The sequence below is a fragment of the Delphinus delphis genome, chromosome 10 (assembly GCF_949987515.2).
Source record: "Delphinus delphis chromosome 10, mDelDel1.2, whole genome shotgun sequence".
Classification (NCBI taxonomy): domain Eukaryota; kingdom Metazoa; phylum Chordata; class Mammalia; order Artiodactyla; family Delphinidae; genus Delphinus; species Delphinus delphis.
The window spans coordinates 21,150,031-21,174,899 of NC_082692.2; the positions used below are offsets into that span (position 1 = coordinate 21,150,031).

General features: G+C 40.3%; 1 protein-coding gene and 1 pseudogene across 4 annotated transcripts; one reads left to right on the top strand and one right to left on the bottom strand.

Moving 5' to 3' along the window:
• Window positions 1–6,819: 6,819 nt before the first annotated feature.
• On the bottom strand, window positions 6,820–22,176 carry ZNF322 (zinc finger protein 322). 4 transcript variants are annotated; one of them, XM_060023437.1, is made up of 3 exons: window positions 22,050–22,176; window positions 20,985–21,073; window positions 6,820–11,668 (listed from the first exon to the last, which is right to left on the bottom strand). In XM_060023437.1, exon 3 carries the CDS (start codon window positions 11,484–11,486, stop codon window positions 10,278–10,280), a length of 1,209 nt encoding a protein of 402 aa, XP_059879420.1. In that variant the 5' UTR covers window positions 11,487–11,668; window positions 20,985–21,073; window positions 22,050–22,176; the 3' UTR covers window positions 6,820–10,277. The 4 variants fall into 4 exon arrangements, with proteins under 4 accessions (XP_059879420.1, XP_059879419.1, XP_059879421.1 ...); XM_060023436.1 differs by lacking the exon at window positions 22,050–22,176 and adding an exon at window positions 21,907–22,007; XM_060023438.1 differs by lacking the exon at window positions 20,985–21,073.
• On the top strand, window positions 14,919–16,262 carry LOC132432701 (casein kinase II subunit alpha pseudogene; annotated as a pseudogene).
• Window positions 22,177–24,869: the final 2,693 nt, after the last annotated feature.

The window sequence follows — 24,869 nt, forward strand, 5'->3', positions numbered from 1 at the left end:
CTGAATTAGTTTAAATTTTGAGCAAAAATGACACTTGCAAGGGATAAGAGACAGAGGAGAAACCACATGGAGAGGACAGATAAAAATCTGGACATGGTCAGGGCATACCAAGTATGAAGAGGTCAATTCCTCTGTGGATGCCAGACTAACTTGTATTTTCTCTTAGTTATAACACAGCATCCTCCTGCAGAATACAGTAAAAAGCCTGCCCCAGGACAGACGGAAAGTACTCATTTCGTGCCGTGATTCTCACAGTGTGATCCCCCAACAAAGTAGCATCAACATCCCCTGGGAACTTGCAGGAAATGCACATTTCCAGGCACCACCTCTGACCTACTGAATCAGAAATATGTTTTAACAAGCCTCCAGGTGATTTGAATGCTGGCTACTGTTTGAGAACCACTGCTGTAGTCCATCTTCCTGCTTTCGAAGAGGACCCTCTCATGGTATTCCATATAGAGAAAAGCTAGTACCTATTGGAAACACAGGGCTACTTCTGAAAATTTCCTCTGCCTCTCCCAGTAACATTGTTAAACTTTCAATAAAGTAAATCCTTTACTTCCCCTCCCGTGGATACAATATTCTCTGCTTGCTTTTTTTTTTTAGTACCATTGAGTTATGTCACTCTCCTTGTCAGAGACCTCCACAGGCTCCAAACTGTCAGAAAATCAAATGACAACTATTTCTTTTGGGGTTCAGGATACTGCACAAGAGGTTACTCCCACCATCTCAAGAGGTTTCTCCTCATTGTTTTTCAACACAAACCCTGAGAATTCTACCCTTTCATCCCCAAATATTTTCTAATATGAGGTCTTGGCTCAGGTTAGTTCCCTCATGAAGAAGCAGCTTTGTTCTCCAACTCACCCCAACATTTTTAGTTCATTCCTTCATTCCAGCTCTAGAACAACCACATCACCCTCATGAACTCTATTTCATTTTAATAGATCATATGCTCCCCATTCACTAACTTCAGTCATATGGTCTCTTCTACTGCTCTTGGAGCAGAGTGCTGAACTGGGATTTTGAGATCAGATGGGTCTGTGATTGAATCACTGCTCTACTGCCAACAGTGATATTCTCAAGAATCCTCTTTTAAAAAAATTCTATAGTGAGACCAGTATCATCCCTCAGCGTTGTTGCAAAGATAATAAAACTCGGCATAAAGCTTAATCCAAAACATACGAACTCAGAAAATATAAACTTCAACCATCTTATTACCGTTACCATACTTTTGGTATTTAATCATATTGTATTAGTTTGCTAGACTGCCATAACAAGGTACCAAAAACCAGGAGGACTTAAACAATCAAAACTTCCTGTCTCACAGTTCTGAAAGCCAGAAGTGTCAAATCAAGGTGTCAGCAAGACTGGTTCCTTCTGAGTGCTGCAAGGAAGAATCAGTTCCATGCCTCTCACCTAGCTTCTGGTGGTTGCTGGCAACCTTTGGCATTCCCTGGCTAGTAGAAAATAACCCTGATGTGTCCTTCATCTTCGCATGGCAATCTTGCTGTTTTGTGTCTCTTTCCAAATTTCCTCTTTTTATAAGGACACTTGTCATCTGGATTAACACTTACCCTATTGACCTTATTTTAACTTGATTACCTCTGTAAGGACCAAATCTCCAAATAAGGTCACATTTTGAGGTACTGGGACTTCAACATATAAATTTTGAGGGACATAATTCAATCCATAAAACATATATTAATTCCCATCTTTATTTTTTTCCTATTATTTTGTATAATGACTTATTCTCTAAACTAGAGTATAGGCCACTAAAAGATAATGTCATTTTAAAAAGTACTACTTTAATCAAACAGAACTTTGCTTTACACAGAGTTGAATATGTGCTTCTTAGGGGAAAAAAAGTGTAGATTTAATGAAATAGATCCATGAAGAGATTCTCTGAATGAGTTTTAAAGTTGTGTACATTATAGAACAGTCAAATCATAATGCCTTACATTCACATAATATTCTTTAAAAAGAACCCAAGACCTAGACAAGACTAATATTTCTCAACTTTTAAATATGGGATGAATTAAGGTAGGCCAAGTTAAGATGAAAATATATCTACTGCTTTGAAAGTATCTAAAACAGTATAGGTTGTCATCTATTTCTGCCTCCTTGAAACCATGAAGGTGCTAGAAATTTTGAAATTTATACTTCTTTTTCCAATCTTACCTTCTGGTGTTTCCCAAGAAGAAACAATAGCACTGACTGAGTAAATAAAAAGGCTTAAATTCCTAGGATTTTTTCCCCTAGTTAAATTTCTTAGTCCACAGGGGTTTAGTCTCTTGCCTTTAATTCCACTGGTGAAGTTATCTTCAATTTTTTCCAAGGTCATCAAGGTAATTGCTTCTGTTCCCAGCATAAGCTTTGTTTTTGATACCAGGTAGTAGAGAATGATCTGTTTCTTCCATCATTAATAACACAGACTGCTTGAAATAGTCACCTAATGTCTGGCTTTAACATCTTCACAATTTCTCCTGCCTCTGCCTGAGTGGTTCTCAAACTTAGATACTTACTAGAATCTTCTGAGGAGATGATTCAAAAATGTTTTCTAGTTCCTGACCTTTCTGGACTCACTGAATCAGAATCTCTTCGGAAGAAACCAGGCATTGCTATGTTAACAATCTTCCCAGTTGATTCTATTGTGCAGGCTCTCTTCTTCCAAAGTTAACAATGACATCTTGGTCCCTGGATTTCATTGTTCTCTATCCCATGGAAAAACTTGTTCAATAAGCTTTTTTCGTTCACCCTACTTTCTTTGTCAGTTGACACTTTTAGATTAAGCTACTAATAAGCCTCAAACATGCTTGTTCTTCATTAAACAGCTTTCATATAATGCATAGGCTTGCTGCCAGTGATATTTTACTTTACTATGGTTAAGAAAAAGAGAATTATTTGCTAACTCAGAGTCTGAGATGATTGCTGAGTTGATGAGGGGTATTCCCTTCTGTACCACTTTTTTATGATTTTTGGGGGAATATTTCAAATGTTCAATAATGGCCACACATTGTCTTAAAATAGACATCACCAGTCACTACTGGCCTCTTTTTCCTTATGACAGGAGTGATTCAAATATTGGGCCTTCATGCAACAGTCATTACGTTCTTAGTTCTCTCTTTGTATGGCTCCCACTAAAATTTCCTGCCTGACCCTAATTAGAAATCTTTCAAAGCTCAGATTCAAATGCCTGATACTTATCACAGTTGGACAGTTTGGGGATATGTGTTAGTTCTTCTGATGACCGGGAAATGTGGAGTCCTATCATTTCCATGAGAAGGACCCATGGGAGGAGAAGTCCAGTAAACACTCAGAAGCCCCAGTAACACTATGAGTAGGAATAGTTGGAGAGCTCCTCCCTATAAGTGCCAAATGAGGGATAGATGGAGCCTTACCAAAACTCTACCTACCTTATTTCATCTCAGTCCCCAAATCCACTAAGCTACTTTGTAGCTGATTTAGAGTACTGAGCAAGTTGCTGTGTAACTGGGCTTTATGATACCAGATCCAATGGTGCATCAAGGGTCTGTGTTAAATAGAGATGCTCTATGGAGCCTCTGTCAATTCACAGGAAAAGAATACCTGAGAAAAAGCTCCTCACTCTTTACTGGGCTTTGTAGAGACTTCATGCTGCACAATGGGATATAAAGGAGGGCCATGTGACCTGAACTTCCTTTTAGATATTGAGTATTGTCTGACTCACAATCCATAAAATTGTGCAAGCCCAGTAGAGTCCTTCATCCATGGATATCTTCCATAGTCACTTCCGGTCATCAGAGAACAGATACCAGAGAGCCTTCCAAGGAAGTATGAGTTCCATATAAATTCATATTTTGTACAGATATTTATATTCAGATATTTAGATTTGAGTATCTAGAAAGCAATATGAAACACAGTCCAAGTACAGAAAGCACAGTAAACAAAAAACAAGTATGTTCAGTGGATAGCAAGGAAAACTGCCTAACTAGATAAGACATTATGGAATATATGAAAATGTTTTCAGTTATAACCAATAGAAACCCAACTCAATAAGACGTAATCAAAAAGGATTTCTTTTTTCTCATATAATTGGAAGGCAGTAGCTCACTTCAGCCATGGTTCTTGACCCATCTCTTGGCAATTCTCTCAGCTCTGCTTTCCCCAGAGCCGGATCAACCATGCCTGTGGAATGAGTGGGGAGGAGTTTATATAAGATTTTTCCTTTAGTCTAATTGGGCCAACATAGTTTATGTGGCCACCTTAGACCCATAATGCTAATTAGGATAATGCAAGGTGCTAAATTAGCTTAAACTTGGGCTCACAAACCAAAGGAAATGGTATTTCATGCCTGAAGTTGCCCTCGATTCATCAAACCACACTCCTGCCGCACAACGGATGAGGGTGAAATGTCAGCTCTAGATTAATTTCAGAAAATATATCTAAAAAGGGATCAAATTTTAGGCTCCTTAAAAGCTAGGTTAGAAAACGTACAGTTGATGCTATACATAATGGAAAGTAATCTATTTAAGGTTGCATAAGACAGTGTAAAAGGCAGGTAAACCTACTGAACTGAGTAGGATGGAGAGAAACAGGATAGATAATAGAGATTATTGTAAAAATCAAAACTAATAAGTTTCTGGACTAGAGTGGTTATAATAAGAATGCAAATGAAGCAATAAGGGTGAGAGACATGAAGAAAGTATAACAGGATCTGGTGACAGTGGAGAGAAAAGAAAGAGTCAAAGATGATACCCTGGCTCAGCAAAGGTGGTGCTATCAATCTTAATGGAAAAATTGGGACATGGGTCAGTGGTTGGAAATGGAAATGAGCTGGATTTTACATGGTTTGAGCCTTTAAGAGAAATGACTCAGGATGCTGGAAAATTAAAATTAGCTCTTATGGGAATGAGAATTTGGAGGTTATTTACACCTGAGTAAAAAGACATACAATACAGATGAATACATTTTCTAAGAAAAAGCAGGTAATCAGCCCCTATGCTTTACAAGATTAGGAAAAAAGCAGCCAACATAGGCGTCAACAGAAAGAAATGTCAGAAAGACAGGGTGAGTATCAGTACTATACTGTATTGCTAAGGACACAAAAAAGAGGCAGGCAACTGATGTGCGGTGTTGGAGAGCACATCATCCACTTTGGTTCAAAGGTCGCTAATGATCTTTGAGAGAATACCTAGGTAGGAAATTGTGTAAAGCCAGATTATAGCATGATAGGAAATGAACACTTAGAAACGGAGGCAGTATAGATTTTAAGCTGGTGAATTCTGGAAGGGGGGAAATTAAGAGAAACACTAGCCTATTAAGGGCAACCTAAAGTTTAAAAAAAAAAGGGAATGAAAGGGCATCTATACATATTTGAAGACATGAGGGAAAATCTCAATGAAGGAAATAAATGAAAAAAACTGGAGATAAATGAGGAAGGTTTCAGAGGTTGTTGAAGAGAATGTGCTTGGCATGTTAAAGGAGTCAGGATGTTTATTCCTTTGGGAGAAGAAAGGCAGGATAAAGAGATTTGTTTTGAAGTGGTCAGGAGGCCTCTACTAGAGATTTTTCTTGTCGGAGTAGATGATCCTATGCAGGGGTGGTGGGGTGGTGGTGGCTGAATAGGGTTGGAGAATGAGGGCTGAGAGTGTGGGCTTATGACATTGACAGAGGAGAGAAGACACGTCGCTGCAGCAGTGACTGTTCCAAACAACTCCCTTATCAGTCCCCTGCTCAGTCAGAAACAACCGATGTGGTTTAAATTGCCTGTTGGTAAATCATGATATGGCCCTACTGCCCCCGAACCAATTGCCCCCATGTCTCCCAGAGCAGTTCCAACTTCCTCTACCTGCAAGACTGAGGCTCCTCATCTAGACGAGATGCTGGATTCAATAGTGAGGAGGTCCACTTAGAATTCCATATAAAAGACTTCTCATTTTCAGATACATTAATGCAAATTTCTGAGCCAGGCAATTAAGACCAAGATTCCTGGATACAAGAGGGTTGCAGAGAATTTGAAAGTGGATATAAAAGATAACAGGAGTTACTCCAAGTCTTCTCTTTTCTTCACTAATTACCAATTATTTGATGTTATCAGTTACTACTGAGAGTTGGATTCCTATACCCCTATTTTTAAAGTGTCCTGTGCCAGATGGAAAAAGGATTCTCTCTGCAAGCGTTAACTGCCTTCAGCCTCCCTCACTTTAAAGTCCAAATCTCTGCTTGGGTAGTGACACAAGCTAATATTTTGGGCATGAAACAACAAAGCTTCAGTTGCATACAAGTGCTCCCCAGCCCGTCAGGAAGCAATGTGAAGAACTCTTTCAGGAAACTCTTGTGGCATATACGTGTACTGGGAGGCACCTTTCCCTTCTTCTACCCGAGTGTGGCACCATTTCTCTTCTAATTACTTGTAAGGGATATGACTAGTGTTTTTCCCAGAGGTATTTCTCGCCACAGCCCAGCTAAACGTTGGGATGTGGCATCACTTTAAGCGGGGGGGATAAGCATGAAGGCCACAGGCCTTGTTCTAGCCACACCACTTTATGTCAAAAGAAAAAACAAAACTTGAAATTGTACCATTTTCCCTTCCCCTTTTCATCCATCCAAATTGTCTTAACTCTTATTCTTTTCCCACAATGAGAGCCACTTAAAACGCTGGGACCTATTCTGTGGCAGAGCAAATAGATGTAAACTGGGGCAAACTTCATAATGGGAGGTAAATCAGTGCCACCATTTTTACACCATCTGCTTTGCCCCACTCCAACAAATGATAAGGTGACAAGAGGTAGAACTGGAGTCATACATGAATTCCACTGGGAATTGAAAATTCAAAATTGTCCTTTATTTTGAGGGTGTAGACAGACAGTTTTGTTGTTTCTGAATTTTAGTCCCAAATACGGTCAGTTTAAGCTATTACTCCTCCCTGTACTCCGTATGTAATGCAATGGGGAGGCTCCAAAAGGATCCAATGTCTACAGCAGAGCAAAGACAATGATTCCTTCCAGGTTTCCATTCATTATTTGCCTTAGCATCAAAAATTCCTGGAATTCTTAAAAAAAAAAAATCTTGGAATTCTAGAGATGGTTCAATGGCTATCATCACCACCAGGCCAAAGGGTCACATGAATATCCACTTTATTCCTTTTCCCCCCAGCTTTACTGAGATATAACTGACAAATAAAATTTTAAGGTATTTAAAGTGTACACTATGACAGTTTGATATACGTATACACTGTGAAAGGATTCCTGAACATCTGCTTTATTCTAACGCAAGTGTAGGGGAAATGCTTTTTCTTAGTACAGTGGAGGCAAAAATGGGAGTTTTCAGAACAATGCTTTTATTTAAGAATTAAGGGAAAACAAAAACATTAAAGCATAGGAATACATTGACTGAATACAAGTGTCTCGTTTGGTCTGAAACCTAGAAAAAGTCACTCTGACTACTTACCTGAGGTAGATTTAGGTTGGCACTGTTTCAAGAGAACCTCCATCCATCCCAGAAGTTACCTTCTAGTTTTGGTTACAGGCTCCCAAGTGGTCCTTTCCAACCTCAGGTTATTCTATATGAGTAATACCAACACCGTTTTCCCCCCATGGTTAAAAGCCCTCAGACCTGTTTCATACCCCCAAAGTTCTCTGTCTGAGGGATGGTCCATTCTTAATTTACTTAAAGACTAGAGACAATTACCAGGAAGATTAGTTGAAAGAAAGGGCAAGTCACTGCCCTGCCAAAGATACAAACTCTGTTCCCTTCTCCAAGTTCTCTCTAATGACTAACAAGTAGCCATAAGGACTAATTTTCATCACCACCAAGCCATACACCCAATACTATTTTAAGAATTACAATTGTCAAACATATACTAGTGATAGACATGATTTTCACCAAAGAGAAACAAATACATCTTGTGTGTTTTATCACACCGAGCAACTTTTTATGGTATAAGAGCTATTTATGAAAATTACTAAAATACATCAGACCAAATAAACTTCCAGGACATGTTTTCTAAAAGAAGAAAGAAAAAAACACCGTAGAATCAGATTCCTTATTATCACTATGAGCTATATCCTCTGACCCTAAGATTATCAAGGTCAACAACCAGTCATCAGGATCAAAGCTTAGAGCCATACACAAGGTGGCAGTGCAATAGTTGGCCACCGCCATGAGTCCGAACACCAACGCTCTCTGGAGTTCAGGATTTGCTAAGATAAACCAGAGGACTCAAAACTTATTCACCAAGCCTACAGTCCCAAATACTGTAGAAGTTTTAAGTATTTATATTAAATGTCGTTTAATCGGAGGGAAGAAAAAAAACCTCAGAAGTGTCCACGTACAGATCCCTGGATTAATTAGAGTATTTCTGGAGAATATTAAAGGTAATCATAATTATCCTGTTAAGTTGGAGATAACTGCTTATCCTTAAACCTCTGATGAATCTGCCAACTACTTTTCCCTTCTAGCATTTAGAATCCTACATTACAAGCGAAATATATACCTTATATTGTGGTGACTGCAGTCTTTTCCCTGGGAATAAAAAGTATTCTCTTTCCTTGGCAGAATCGAAGTAAATGAAAGGCATGTCATTATGCGGCTTGATTTGCTATAAACAGCAGGATGATGGAGTGGAAAAAAAACACAAAACACCAGCTTTTGAGTCACGATTCTCAAAATCAAAGTCTAGCTTCTCCATTAATAATGCATCATTATGTGTTTTACTCTGTGCCTACTCAGGCTTAAATCTTTCTTTCAGCTTTAATTATTTTGCAAGGAGCTGAAGAGGATATCTTACCATTGAAAGAAACATGATAAATGAAGTCACAAAAGTATGGGTACTAGCAAAAATCATAACTATTATCCTGGAACGTGCATCTCTGAGTTGAGAAGAAATGAATCTCTAAAGCTGAAACTGCAAATACCAGTAATAATCTGAAAGATTTTAGGGAAAGGAAACTTGTAAGGGTATGCCTCAACTCACAAGTAAAAAGCTGAGTATTCTACCTCGTTATGAGGTTGGCCCTCCAAAGGGGAAGCCTTGGGAAGAGTTTTGATCTATGATAACTACTCCCTAGCTGCTTAGTTCTTTTCACAACCAGCAAAAGGTTCCCATGCTGCTATCAACACACTAGTCCCCATTCCAGCCAAGACTTACAAAATCGACAGAGGCAAAGTAAATGTACTTCTTTCCCCCAACAGTAACACATGCCACACCTTCTATCTCAAGGTTACAGTCCTTTCCTTTATTGGAGTTCCAAACTTTAAAAACTGAAAGTAAAGCAATCATTAAGTGGTTCAGATAAAAGAAAAGCATCTTTACCTGAGTTTCCCATCAGGCCTACTCTGACCTGCCCTAGCTCCTTCCAGAAGTTGTTTCTGGGTATCTAAAAAAAAACAGTTTACATATTGACTCATTAAAAGTCATCTCTACTGTATGAGTCAACTAACTATGAGAACAGTTCTTCTCATACCTATTAAATGTACACAGTCCACAGTTAGATCTCTTACTAGAACAAAATTATCTGCAGAGTAGGCTCTTTGGGGCGCAATAAGGTAGGGATTTCCTGCAAGGCTTTTTTTTAGACTCAAGGTTATTTATAGGGTTTTTCACTTATGTGAGTTCCCCAGTATAACACAAAAACCGATCACTGACAGAAGCTTTTCTCACTCAGAGAATTCATAAGGTCTTTCCTCAGATTTTTTTTTTTTTGGAGGGGGTGCAAACCCAAGAAGGCTCTCCACCTAATGCTTTTGCCACCTTCAAGGCAAATATAGAAATTTTCACCTGTATGGCTTCTCTGATAGGTAAGAAAGTCATAGTTCTGTTAGAAGCTTTCTTCACACTTGTGGGGGTCTCCTCCCAGTGGGGCGTTCTGACGTCCAATGAAACGTGCACACTCTCTGAAGCACTGTTGACACAGGGTATTAAAAATGCTGTCCACCAATGTGAATTCTCTTGGAATGAGAAGAGGTGACCATTGCTACAAAGCTTTCTCACATTCACCAAATTTGTAAGGTTTCCCACCTGTAAGAATCCTTTTGTGGGTGATCAGATACAAGCTTGGACTAAAGGTTTTCCCAAACTCAGAGCATTTGTAAGGTTTCTCATTGGAGTGGTTGATAAGCTTCTGTAAGGACAGCTCTCTGGGCAAACCATTTCTCAACTTCCTACAATTGCAGATTCTCTGGTCCCCAGTGAAATCTGAGCTCTGAGGAAAGTCTGAGATTTGCTTAGAGTTCTTCATCTTAAGGAGTTCTCTTACATTGCAAATACATTTTTTATGGCATTATAACTTCTTGTCTGGTCAAGACATTTGTGAGGCTTCTGATGCATGGGGAGGGCTGAGCTCAAGACCTTTTTCACCCACATCACAGATATATGGTTTTTCACCGATGTGGATTGTCTGATGTTGAAGAAGTGCTGAGCTCTGGTGAAAGCTTTTATCACAGACACCGTATTTATAATGCAGCTCCTCTGTCTGAGTTCTCATTTTCTGTTGGGCAACAAAGTCCATGCCCAGGAGGAAGCCACTCTCACATGCAGACCACTGATGTGGTTTCTCTTCCATGTGAATTCTTTGATGCACAATAAGGTCTGAACTACAGTTGAAACTTTTCTCATATTCCAGGCATTTAAAAGTGTGAGTGTGAGTTGCCTGGTGCCTGATTAGGTTGGCGCTCCGAGTAAAACTTCGCATACATTCTAAACATTTATACGGCTTCTCACCTGTGTGGACTCTCTGGTGTACAATAAGGTCTGATTTCTGGCCAAAGCATTTCTCACAGGCACCACACTTATAGGGCTTCTCCCCAGTATGAACTCTTTTATGAACAATGAAGGCTGAACGGTGTCGGTAACTTTTCTCACACTTATTACATTTGTAGGGCCTTTCACCAGTATGAGTTCTCTGGTGGCTAATAAGATCTGATTTCCCACTAAAAGCTTTTTCACACTCCAGACACTTAAATGGTTTCTCACCTGTGTGAGTTCTTCGGTGTCTTATGAGGTTTGTACTTCGGCTGAAGCATTTGTCACACTCACTACATAGATACGGTTTCTCGCCTGTATGGCTTCGCTGGTGGACAAGCAGATCAGAGCTCTGACCAAAATTCTTGCCACAAATGTCACATGTATAGAATTTTTTACCTGCATGTGTTCTCTGGTGTCCTGAAAGGGCTAAGTGGTGCCAGAAGCTCTTCTCACATTTGCTACATTTATAAGGTTTCTCATAATGGTGGATCCTCTGGTGTGAAATAAGATCTGAGCTTTGGATGAAGGTTTTCTCACACATATCACATCTATAAGGTTTCTCCCCTGTATGGGTTCTCTCACACATAATAAGAGCTAAGTTTTCACAGAAGTTTTGCTCACGTTCAAGGCACTGGTATATATGATCATCTATTTGAGTAATCTCATGCACATGAATAAAAATCTTTTTACCCTTCTGAGGGTATACATGATATATTTTCCTTTTCTGAGTTCTCTGATTATACCTCTCTTCTGAAGTGTACATTTTCTATGGCTCTCTCCTAGGGAGTTTTCCACTGGTCTTCCTGACCCATCATTTTCTTCACAGTCATTTTCTCGATGAGAACTTGAAAGATACATCTGTTTTAGGCCTTTCAGTCATGAGCAGCTCCTCTCTGCAAGTTTCCAGCATCATATATACTAATTCTTTACTTGGTATTTCCAACCCTGTGAGACAAAGAAGAAGTATTATTTATATTCCTTTAACTAAGAAAAAATGCTCAAAATTAAAATTGCTGCAGAAAAGGCAGAATTTCTGTATCAAAGTCCACAAGTGCTCTAGGTTTTACAGGGGTTGAAAGCAGTTACTTTTCCTCTTTGCTAGTATAAAACCAATCAGCAACACATACAGGGCAAGTACCAGAAAGAACTGTTTCTTTAATGAACTCAGGTGATCTCAAAACCAGAATTCCTCCTCTTCCCTTGGTTCAAATGAATAATCAAGATGCCTAATAATTAGTACGCCTGCTCATGAAGAAAACAATCCAAAAGGGGCTATGAATATCTGTGCAGTCCTTTCTATAGTAAGGTTTGGAAGAAAATGGTTAATGATCATTAGAATTCCCAGTGCAAAGAGAGAGAAAGTAAGTTTCTATGACTATCATCCTAGCTGTGTGATGTCAGGCAAGTTACTTAATCACTCTGTACATAGTTTCCTCATCTATAAAATCGATTAATGATGGAAATTATCTCACATCATTGAGTTGAGTAATAAATTAATCACGATCTATCTCATGGTAAGTACTCTGTGTTAGCTATTATAATAACTATTATTATGGTAAAGGGGCCTAAGAGTCTGCTTTGATATGGCTGTATGAACACAAACCTTGCTCAAAAAGAAAAATCCCAACTTACTGCTGATAAAAAAAAATAGGATGACTTTGCTTCCTATTTTACTGAGAAAATCTAAGGAAGCCAAAAACCAAAAACATAAAAAAAACACTTCCACATGCTCCCACCACATCAACCAACCTCTTCCAAGGCGGTCATGCACTCTCCATCTTTCCTTCTGTTACCACGGATAACAAACTTCCCCTGCCCAATCTAAGGACAACCTGTCCATTGGTGTACTGGATTCCACCCCTTTTTGCCACAAAGACATCACTCCTGCAATTCTATCCTCTCTCTCCTGCAATATCAATTTGTTCTTTCCTACTGGATCACACTAATCAGCAAACTAGCTGTTATGTCTCTCCTAAAACCAAAGCACTAACAAGAAACTTCTCTCAACCACCTCACGCTCGAGCTATTGTCTCACTTCTGCTTCTCTTTACAGCAAAATTCCTCAAAAGAAATCAATCTGTTTATTGTCTTTAATTCTTATCTTCCAAGGTTTCTGGAACATACTCCAATCAAATACCCTCACCACTCCACCAAAACTGCTCCTATTAGAACCTAGGAGTCCCTAGGAAATCTGATTCCTAGTTACCACTCTGACACACTTCTCTGCTCTTCTCGTGTGTACTGCACGCTAGTCACCTTGGCCTCCTTGCTGTTGTTCAAACAAGCCAGGTCCATTCCCATTTCAAGGTCTTTGTGCTTGTAGTCTCTCCCTGCTAAAGTGCTCTTCCTTTAGATCTTCAAAGCTCCCTCTCTCACCTCACTCAAATCCTTGGTAAACTGTCATAGTCTCAGTAAGGCCTGACTGACCATCCTATTTTAAATTATGACACACCTCCACCTCAGCTGACCCACACATACAACACTCCTTCTCTCCCTTCCTGTTTTATTTTTCTCCATAGAATGTAAGCCCCTAAAGGACAAGGATTTTAGTTCATTTCATTTGCTGCTGTTTCCCTAGCACCTGGGACAGTGCCTGGCACAGAGAAGGTATGTTCACATATAATGAGGTACTATGTAACTGTAAAACAGGATGAAGATAACCTTTATGAATTGATGTGGAGCAATTTCTAGGATAAACCGTAAATTTTAGAAAGCAGTTGTGAATTAAGTAGAAATAAGAAACTACACATGTATCTATTCATTTGGCCAAAAAGAAACTCAGAAAAGAAGAAACTAATGAGTTTGGTTATCATCAAAAGGTAGGTGTAAATGGGATCAAAAGGACAGGAAAATGAAATTGGTACCAAAGGGTGGATGGAAAGAGAGTCATACTTCTGTTAGTATATACATTTTTGTAAAACACACATTTTTACTTTTTAAACTGTTACATTTCACATATTCAACAAATACATAAATAAATAGAAAAGCTGAGGGAGAAAAAAATTAAAATGGAATACAAATAAAAACAAACAAGTCTGTATTTCAAATTAATAACAAAACCACCCAGGAGGGGGAAAAATAACTCAAATAACTTTATAATACAGTATTAGGATTATATAAACTCAAACTAAAGATAAAAAGGACTATAAACAATTACTGAACTCTAATTAGTAGGAGTTTTCCTCCAGAGTAGAAAAGGTTCACTACTTAATGTATAGCCTAGGAATGAACAAATAAATAAATATAACGGCACCCAGATGCTTCCCTGTCAGCGAAAGGGGTTACAAACACAGAAAAGGGAAAGGCTAGAATGAACTCTGCATATGTAGTGTTTAACTGGAATTAGAAGTATCAGTATGAGGTCAAGGTTTTTGGTTTTTTTGGCGGTACACAGGCCTCTCACTGTTGTGGTCTCTCCTGTCGGAGCACAGGCTCTGGACGCGCAGGCTCAGTGGCCATGGCTCACGGGCCCAGCCGCTCCGCGGCACGTGGGATCTTCCCAGACCGGGGCACGAACCCGCGTCCCCTGCATCGGCAGGCGGACTCTCAACCACTGCGCCACCAGGAGAGCCCGAGGTCAAGGTTTTTAAGTATACACAGAAAAAATAGAAATGTGTGTATGTGTGAAAGTGTGTACTTTTTTTTTTTTTTTTTACTAATGTCTGGCTATGAGGTCACAAACGATGAAATCCCAGTAGTAATGAGCACACCAAGCACTTAGAGCATGGTTTCTAAACACCATTTCCCACTGAAAGGAATCAAGGCTCACTGGAGAAATGTCTAATTCCAGGGCTTAGAAAGTACAAGATGAACCTGGAACACCTTGTTTGTGTCAGAAAATAAGGAAGTGCTCAAAAAGTGGTGACAATATGCCAAGAGGACCCAGGAGCCAGGCTGAAGGGGCTGCCACTATACAAATCAGGAACAAACAACATCAAAATAAATAATGATAGTGATAAATTAGTAACACAATAAGAATCCATGAATCCATACTCATTTAAAAAGTGAATAAATAGTCCGCCGCCGCCATATTGTCTGTGTGAAGAGAGGGGAGAGCGTCCGCCGCCACTGCAGCTTCCACCACAGTTTGAAGAAAAAAGTTCTGAAACAAGCTCTTACCCCCACTTGCCTCTCAACACAGTGACTGCCATCTCTCCAAACGTCAAGTCCAGCTTTGTCCGCCAACCTGTCTGACATGTCAGGACCCGTGCCAAACAGGGCCAGAGTTTACACAGATGTTAATACGCACAGAGCCCAAAAGTACTGGGATTACAAGTCACATGTGGTGGAATGGGGAAATCAAGATGACTACCAGCTGGTTAGAAAACTAGGCCGAGGTAAATACAGTGAAGTATTTGAAGCCATCAACATCACAAATAATGAAAAAGTTGTTGTTAAAATTCTCAAGCCAGTAAAGAAGAAGAAAATCAAGCATGAAATAAAGATTTTGGAGAATTTGCAAGGTGGTCCCAACATCATCACACTGGCAGACATTGTAAAAGACCCCGTGTCACGAACTCCTGCCTTGGTTTTTGAACACGTAAACAACACAGACTTCAAGCAATTGTACCAGAGGTCAACAGACTATGATATTCGATTTTACATGTATGAGATTCTGAAGGCCCTGGATTATTGTCACAGCATGGGGATTATGCACAGAGATGTAAAGCCCCATAATGTCATCATTAATCATGAGCACAGAAGCTACGGCTAATAGACTGGGGTTTGGCTGAGTTTTACCATCCTGGCCAAGAACATAACGTCCGAGTTGCTTTCCAATATTTTAAAGGTCCTGAGCTACTTGTAGACTATCAGATGTATGATTATAGTTTGGATATGTGGAGCTTGGGTTGTATGCTGGCAAGTGTGATCTTCCGGAAGGAGCCATTTTTCCATGAACATGACAATTATGATCAGTTGGTGAGAACAGCCAAGGTTCTGGGGACAGAGATTTATATGACTATATTGACAAATACAACATTCAATTAGATCACGTTTTAACGATATCTTGGGCAGACATTCCCATAAGCGATGGGAATGCTTTGTCCACAGTGAAAACCAGTACCTTGTCAGTCCTGAGGCCTTGGATTTCCTGGACAAGCTGCTGCGGTACGACCAACAGTCATGGCTCACCACAAGAGAGGCCGTGGAGCACCCCTATTTCTACACTGTTGTGAAGGACCAGACTCGAATGGGCTCATCTAGCATGCCAGGGGGCAGTATGCCTGTCAGCAGCACCAATATGATGTCAGGGATTTCTTCAGTGCCAACCCCTTCAGCCCTTAGACCTCAGGCAGGCTCACCAGTGATTGCTGCTGCCAACCCCCTTGGGATGCCCGTTCCAGCTGCCGCTGGCGCTCAGCAGTAATGGCCCCTTCTGTCTCCTGATGCCTGAGCAGAGGCTGGGGAGTCCACTCACTCCCTCGATGCAGCTTGCGCCTGGCGGGGAGGAGTGAAAGGCTTCAGAAGCACCGTGTCTGAACCGTTGCTTGTGGATTTATAGCAGTTCAGTCATAAAAAAAAAATTATAATAGGCTGTATTCCTTTTTTTCTTTCTTTCTTTTTTTTTAACTCGAACTTTTCATAACTCAGGGGATTCCCTGAAAAATTCTCTGCAGGTGGAATATTTCACGGACAAATTTTTTTCTCCCCTTCCAAATTCAGTTCCTCACCACTAAAGAACAACGATAAACCAGCCTCAATTCTGCCTGCTGCGTTTGGGTGGAGATCTCTTCCCATGCCCACCATTGCTCCCCTACCATCTCACACTTTGAGGGGTTTGTATTCCATGCTCTCCTCCAGAGTTTACAAAAATGTAGCTTCTTGAAGGGAGGTGGGAAGGAAGGAAGAAGGAAGGACCCAACCTATAAGAGCAGTGTACTGCTAGTCACTTATATCACTTTACTCCAAAAGTGCTTCAGTGGGGTTATACTGGTAAATCTAGTGGAAATATGTCTTAGTTACACCGAGATGCTGAAAATCTACCCAAAGTGCAGACAGGTCCTGAAAACGTCTGTTCAGTATGAATCATGTCTTACTGACCTAACCTAAATGCAACTCACTTATAATTTAGTTTCAGTTCAGTTTAAAACTTTAATACCGTCCCTCCCAGGCTCCTTACCTCGGTCCTCTCCCCTTTCATCTCCCAACATGCTCTATAGCTGGTAGGAGGGGGAAGGCAAAATCTTTTTCAGTTTTCTTTGACTTGGCCCTTTTGAATTCAGTTAGTTACTGGGTATAATTACTGCGTTTTACAAAAGAAAAAAACATTGTCTATGTTGGTTTCATGCTAGCAGCTCTTGAAGAGCTAATGAGAGATGTGGCCACTGCATTTTATTTTAAGCTTTCTACCTTCTTTTCCTACCTTCCCCTTCCCTCACATGCCATCCATTGAGAAGACCTGCCCCTCAGTCTTGTAAATGTACCTGAGAGGTAGGAGCAGAGCCACTATCTTCAGTGAAACTGAAATGGTAGAACTGTAATTGTGAGAAAACTAAACTCTCCTGTTACAGCCCTGCCACCCCTTGCTGTCTGTATATATATAATACTTTGTCCTTCATATGTGAAAGATCCAGTGTTGGAATTCTTTGGTGTAAATAAACGTTTGGTTTTATTTATCAAAAAAAAAGTGAATAAATAGTGACTGAGAAGGGATAGTTTTTTCTTATATTAAAAAAGCCAACAATTAAATGTAGAATAAATGATGGAATTAAAAACATCACATGTCCAATGAAGAGTAACAACTGTTTCAGGCGAAAATACAAAAATATAGTGGATGAAAGTTTTATGAGAATCAGGATATTTACACAATCTGAATATATCTCCCCACTAGATATTTAATAATTAGAAAGACAAAAAAAGTAACTTCAAAGTTTAGAAACCTGGAAGACACCACCTTAACCAAATGATCAGAGTTAACACCACCAGTAACAAGATATATAGTTGCCTCCTAATATGATGCAAAGAACAGAACATCACTTCTGTGCTATCTTGCCAAAAATGTATAACCTGAATCTAATCATGAGGAAACATCAGACAAACCCAAATTGAGGAAAATTCTGCCAAATAAATGGCCTAAACTTAAAAAAAAAAAAAAAGTCTAAAGACAAAGTCTGAGGATATGTTCCACAATAAAGACATGACAATTAAATGAAATGGGTGATGGTGGAATGGATCCTGGACAACAAAAAAAACTTATTTTTCTTTTCCTACAAAGGACGTTAGTAGAACAATTGGCTAAACTCCAATAATGTCTGGCGATCAGATAATAGTATTATATGAATGTTAATTTTTTGACTGTGGTAACTGTAATGATAATATAAGAGAATAGCCTTGTCTTCAGGGAATAAACAATTGAGTATTTAGGACAGGCTTTCTCAACTAGAGTTCTGGCAAAGAACAAAGCCCTACAGAAAATGACTTGAGTAACTATTTTTTAAATTCTCCCAAGAATGGCATGTAGCTAGTAGCACTGAACACACATGGGAGAGAAGTTAATCCATTGCATACCTATTACTTCAGGGCTTACCATGTCTTAGGACTTTAGGGCTTAATTCTCTCGTAGTTTGAGATGAGGTATTCTGTCTATAACTTACTCTCAAAAGGTTCAGAAAAAATGTACATATAGGTACATGTATGTATAGAGAAATTAGTATAGACAGACTCATAAAACAAACATAGTAAAATGTAAACATTTAGGGACTGCAGGTGAAAGGTGTATGGGTATTCTTTATATTATTTTACAACTTTTTTGTAAATCTGAAATTACTTCAAAATTTAAATGTATCTTATTTTGTTTTTTAAGAACATGGGAGCTGAGGGCTTCCCTGGTGGCGCAGTGGTTAACAGTCCGCCTGCCAATGCAGGGGACATGGGTCCGTGCGCCACTACTGAGCCTGTGCTCTAGAGCCTGCGAGCCACAACTACTGAGCCCACGTGCCACAACCACTGAAGCCTGCACGCCTAGAGCCTGTGCTCCGCAACAGGAGAAGCCACCGCAATGAGAAGTCTGCGCACCACAATGAAGAGCAGACCACGCTCGCTGCAGCTGGAGAAGGCCAGCGTGCAGCAACGAAGACCCGATGCAGCCAAAAATAAATAAATTAAAAAAATATATATATATTAAAAAAAAAAAGAACATGGGAGCTGAGAGTTAGTATATTGTGATAGTTAAAGCTGAATGTTCAAACTCTGGAATCAGATTTTGGCTCAAATTCCCACTGTGCTTTTTGTAGCTATGAGAACTTGGGTAAGTTACTTTCTTCAGCTTCAAACTTCAATTTCGATAAAATAAGTAAGATATCATTACATGTCTTAAAGAGTTGCCATGGGAACTGAGACACTGTCAATAAAGGACATGGCTCGATGCCTGGATCTCAACAGATGCTCAATAAATGGTAGGTTCTATTATTTTCTTAATTCCATCTTCACAGTCACAAAAACACTAACATTTCTTGAGCTCATCCTCTGTGCCTGTCTCTTATGCAAAGCCTTGTTCAAAACCATTTAAAATAGTTAACTAAATAATAAATAATAATCAGTTAATGATTAATACGAAGATTAAGCAAAAAACAGAAAAACATTTATGGAGAAATGCTAGGAGGAAAAGGAAAACTTTAGAATCACAACTAAGTAAAGATATGCATCCATACAGACAAATAGCTACTCTAAGATGGTGGCTGTATGGGAGTTTTGTCTTTTAAAATGCGTATTACTGTTAAGGTCAAAAGGAGAGAGAGTAGAGTGGAAATAAATGATTCTGAGCATGGTCATAGCCTGTTAAATGAATTAAAATATTCCCTAATTTTATCAGCCGAGGGTATCATATTTGCCCTAAATAGCCAATCAACTGTAGGGCACCAAGGAAAAAAATTAAAAATAAGGAAAAAATTAAAAATAAGGAAGACTTTTAGAGGTCAGCACCTAGAAAATAAAATACAGTCTGGCTGTCAAAATTTAAAGTAGTCCATGACACTTCCCCAGTTCAAAATACTATAACTGCTTCCTACCACTCTAAGAATAAAACCTAAAGTTTTCACTGCGCTACATAATGCGGTACCTCCCCCTACCTTCAGCCTCACACAATACATCAGAATCTTTACACTTGCTCCTTCTGCCTAGAATGCCCTTCCCCCAAGTAGCTTGCTCCTTTATTTGATCAAGTCTCTGACTGAAAATTATTTCCTTAAAAAGAGGCACACCCTGACTACTTCATCTAAAATAGCTATGTCCCCTTAGCCTGTTTTACAATATTTCTCTTCATAGCACTTATCATCATCCAACTTTGTGGTACATATCTTATATTTGTTAACTTGTTTCTCTCTCCTACTAGAATATAACTTCCATTAGGGTTAGGACTTAGTCTTTTGTTCACTGCAATATTCCTAGCGTCTAGAATACATTTGTTGAATGAATGAAAAATATGAATGAATATCAGAACCAAAAAAGAGCCATCATCCTCTAAGCCTCAGCATCAATATAACAGGCTAGGCTAGTAGCCCTGGCTGGTGCATCTGGCAAACCCAAATATATACTTCAAGTCTTAGCTTCAGGGTACCCTTCGCTAAGAGGTTTCTCTTACCTCTTCCTAGGAAAAGACTGGTTCTCTCTTCCATGGCTAGGGTCAGAGTGCACAGAATAGGCAGACAGGCTGAGTACAGAACTTCAAAGCTCAAGGCTACCCTTATAGTTAAAGTATGTACGTGACAGGCAGATAAAGTTGATAAGGTGTTATCTAAAAAACTAGATAATGCTTACTGTATCAGGTCCCAGGCTAGGGATTACCTCATTTATTTTTCATTAATTACATGGATTATCTCATTTAATCTTCCCAAGATTGTAAAATAGGTATGAATACCAATGTTTGTGCCTTACAGATAGAAAACCTCATGCTCAGGGCAGTTAACTAACTAAAGAGCTCACAGCTAGTAAGCAGCAGAGCCAGTATCTAAACCTCTATCTTCTGACTCCAGGGCCTGCTTAAGCATTGGGCATACTGCCTTTTGGGGGCTGCAAACCAATCACAAAGGAATTACTAAAAGCCTATTGTGAATAAGCCTGTTGAAAAGGAGTAGAAAATACACTTAAATTGGTAGGACAGCACTGGTTTTAGCACTCTGCTATCTCAGGAGCTAAGAAAGGGTCATGTATCTTCTTTCCATGTATCTTCTCCCATTGCTCCTCGTCTCCCCCAGTTTCCCTCTCCTCCGGCCTCAAAAATCCACTGTTTATATAGAAACATACAGCCTGGTATGTTACTTACCATAACAACAAAGACTCAAGACTATCTTCCTTTTGGCTCCAAAAGGTCTCTAGTCCATAACTATTCACAACACTCAATTCTTCCCTCTCCTAGAGGAAAAAAAATCAATAATGTAGAAATTTATAATTTTTGTGAAATTTATAACTTTTCTGAGGCTTGAACATCTAAAAATTGGTTCCATTTACTCCCCAGTCTGGTCAGTATCTTTCAACCGTAACTTACCTCTTCCCACCTTTCCTTACATTCTATTTTCTCCTGCAAGAAGCACCTGCCACTGGTAGCCATCAGTTCCTTCCCAAACAGCTCTAGACAAAACACCGAGAATCCTTCTGGGTAATGACTAACCTTAACTTCATAATAAAGCCCTGAGTCCTGTTCTACTTGTTTCAATTTTTACCTCAACTTCTGAGATCAATGACCCATTCTTCTACCACTATAAACCTCAAGATGCAGTTGATAAGTGCATATGATACAAAGCTATATATAATGCCGGTTTCCAAAAATGGTTATGGAATGATTAAATAAACCAGATTTTTCTGCATACAGATTCGATGCAACATGACCAATCTCTGCCTTAAAGATAGGGGTGGGCGGTGGGTGGAGAACATTCAACGTCCTTGTTTTTTTTTTTCCCCCCAAAGTGAAAGATACACTTAGATCACTTAGAAAAGTGCCTGGCAGTGTTTACTATTATCTCCAGGAACGATAGTACTAAGCTTCTCTTCCTTCAACTTTTCATTGACCTCCTTTCAGTCGCCGTCACGGGGGGGGGGGGGGGGTCCCAGACCCTGCTCTGTTGCGAGGACCAGAGGCTGCTCCTACCAGGCGGAGGCCGAGGGGTTCTCGGGTCCCGCAGAACCCCTCCCCCGATCCCTGGGCCCCGCAGGCCATGCCCCTCCCAGGCCCCGCGGGCCGCGCTTACCACGGCAGCAGCCGGCGCCGCCCCTCCGCCTGGGACGGCACTTCCGGTTACTCTCCGGACACTCGGGTTTGGGTTTCCCGGCGGCCGCAGGCTCCTGGCGGTAAACCTAAGGGCCCACCTTCGGGAAAAGAAGGAAAGCCAACCTGGGAGGCCGACGAGAACCAGAAGCAGACCCCTTTGCGTGGCTCGGCGAGGGCAGTTGAGGCCAGGCCATCCAGGGGGCTCTTTAAGGGCCGACAAGGCCGGCTACCCGAGCCCTTTCAGCCTGGCTGGGAAGCGGCCGGCGCAGCCCCGCCCCCGAGAATCACATGATCACCCCCTGTTCAGCCACTGGGGCAGTCCACCCCCGGCCTCTGGGCCAATAGGGGCCGAGCCTCTGGACCGGGGGCGGGGCTCTGGGGCGCCTGCGCTCCGGGGCCCTTGGTGTTTCGGGGCGGAGCGGTCGAGGACTTTATTTAGGGATCCTTTCCGATGCTACTGACGTCTGGGGGTGACGAGAGGACCCCACTACCACCTTGTCTAAGAAGAAGCAACCCTGTTTATCTTACCGTTTCCGACTTATGTTCTCTTTCCTGAAGGCTGTTAAAAGAGGACTCGAGGCAGGAGTAGCGTCAGAAGAGATGGATGCCACCGACCCTGTGGAAAACACCCCAAAGGAGCTGGAAGAAATGGTGGATACCAAAACACGGTGGAAGCGCTCCGCCACCCAAGATGTGGCCAGAGAGATGAATGAAATGCTTTAAAGGGGGGGTAGTGTTGGCTTTGTGTGGGTAGAGAAAACTGCAGAGGAGGATAGGACTGCTCTGATTGTAGGAGGTTTCCCAGGCCTTCCTGATTGTTTATGGGCTGGAATCAACTTAAGTAATCACCTATGTTTGGGTTGGAGCAGAAATGAGATTTCCTTCAGAGAGAAGTAAATATACCTATATCTACATCTCCCCTTGCTCAATTGTTCAGTGAAAAAAAAGTTTCCTAAAATCCCTCAGACATCAAAGGAGAAAGATTAGTACTAGGAATATAGAGGACAAAGGGCTGGGTAATGAGACTAAGAACTTGGATTGGGAGAAAAATACTGAGTTTAGAGAGTGGTGAGAGCATCATCAGGGTCATAACAGTCGTTTATTCAAGATTCACTAATCATGTTCCTAACTCTGGAATTCTTCCCCAGAGGAGTTGCAGCTTAGTTTCATGTTTGTTTTTAATGAAAACTTCCAAGTAAGGCCCAAATATTCTATCCAGAGCCTTCTTAATATTTGAAATAATTTTTAATAACTTTAGAGTATGTGATATGTTCCAGACATTGTTCTCATCATTTTACACATATTATCCCTTTAACTTGTAACAAAAATTCTATGAGTGATGAATTGGGTGATTGGGATTGACATATATGCACTAATATGTATAAAATGGATAACTCATAAGAACCTGATATATAAAAAAATAAAATTAAATTAAAAAAATTCTATGAGATATTTATTATTATTTTTATCTTAGGAGAAAACTGGTGCAGGAAGAGATTGAGTACCTTGCCCAAGATCACACATTTAGTAACTAGTGAAGCTGAAATATGAACATTCATACCAGAGCCTGTGGTTGCCATCATTGTACTTATAGGGCTGTATCAATAGTGGTGACTGTATAGTGGAAAAGTACTGAGTTCTGATTCCTACACTGTGTATAGGAAGGTCTCAATAATTGTTGAATTGAACTCTTCAGCTTTTTCTTTAAAGATACATTGACCCAAGCAAAGAGCTCATTTTATTCATTGTTTCATTCACTCAACACATGTTTATTGAGCACTTCCAGTTCACCTGACACGATACTGAGTATTAGGAATTTAAAGGCAGGAAAGACTCAGTCCCATTCCTCTAACGGTTCACAGCCTACTATGGAGAGAGCAAGTGGTGTGATGGAGGTAGAAGTTACATAAGGTAGTGTGGGAGCAGAGAGAAGGAGCACTTGTTTGAGAAAGGGTCAGAAATGACTGTAGAACGTGGGGCATGAGGTGAGGCTTGAAGGAATGGAAGCAAGGAGTTGAAGATGGGACTGGAATGGAAGATGGGAAATAGGTCAGAGATGTTTTAATGTGATTTCAGTTAATGGACTTTATCTTGTAAGAACTGGGAATCCATTCATGGGGTAGCTCAATTATCCCCAACCTTAAAATCTTTAGAAGGATGATTTTATTTTAGTTTTACATATAGAGAGAAGCAAAACAGGAAGCCTGGAGACAAGGATAAAGAATAAGGTAGAGTAGCCAGAAAATTAGGAAAATGAAAAAAATGGGTCATGGCAACCAAGGGAGGAGAGGTTCAATTAAAAGTTTATTGAGAGCAATGTCAAATAACGAGATCAGATGAGATAGCACCAAAGAACATCGGATAAAGTTTACATGAGAATTACTATGTTCTAAGTGCTGTTATAGGCACTTTATAGTATTAGCTCACTTAATCATCCAACAACACTGTGTGCTTTAATTCTCACAATAACCCCATATTATAGATGAGGAAGATGAGGTACAAGGAGGATAAGTAATTTGGGCAAAATCATGCAGCTGTTAAGAGGCAGAATGGGGATTTAAACACTGGGAGTCTGGCTTCTGAGTCTGTGCTTGTTACCACTACCCTATCCTGCCTCTCTAAAGAGGCTCTGCGGAGTTTAGGAAAAAAAGAGGTTTTTTTTCTTTAGTAAGGGCAGCTTCTGTGGACTGTGGTGGAAAGGGAAGTAGGGAATGCAGGTAGCATCTTTTCTTTCAGAAGCTTGGCTATGAAGAAGAACAAAGAAAGGCCATCTCTAGCATGGAACACAGGTCTTAAACAGTGAGCAGGGCCTAGGGCTTCAGGGTGGGGGAGATTTTAATATGTTGCTAAAGGAAACAAGTTCATAGAAAGGATGAGGATTCAGGAAAGGGGTATTTGGTGTAGAGAGGCCGCTTAGGAAACAGGAGAGGCTGAGGTCTGCAG

Excerpts from the sequence above, each read along its gene's own strand:
- ZNF322 (XM_060023438.1), bottom strand. The coding sequence starts at position 11,486 with ATGTACACTTCAGAAGAGAGGTATAATCAGAGAACTCAGAAAAGGAAA.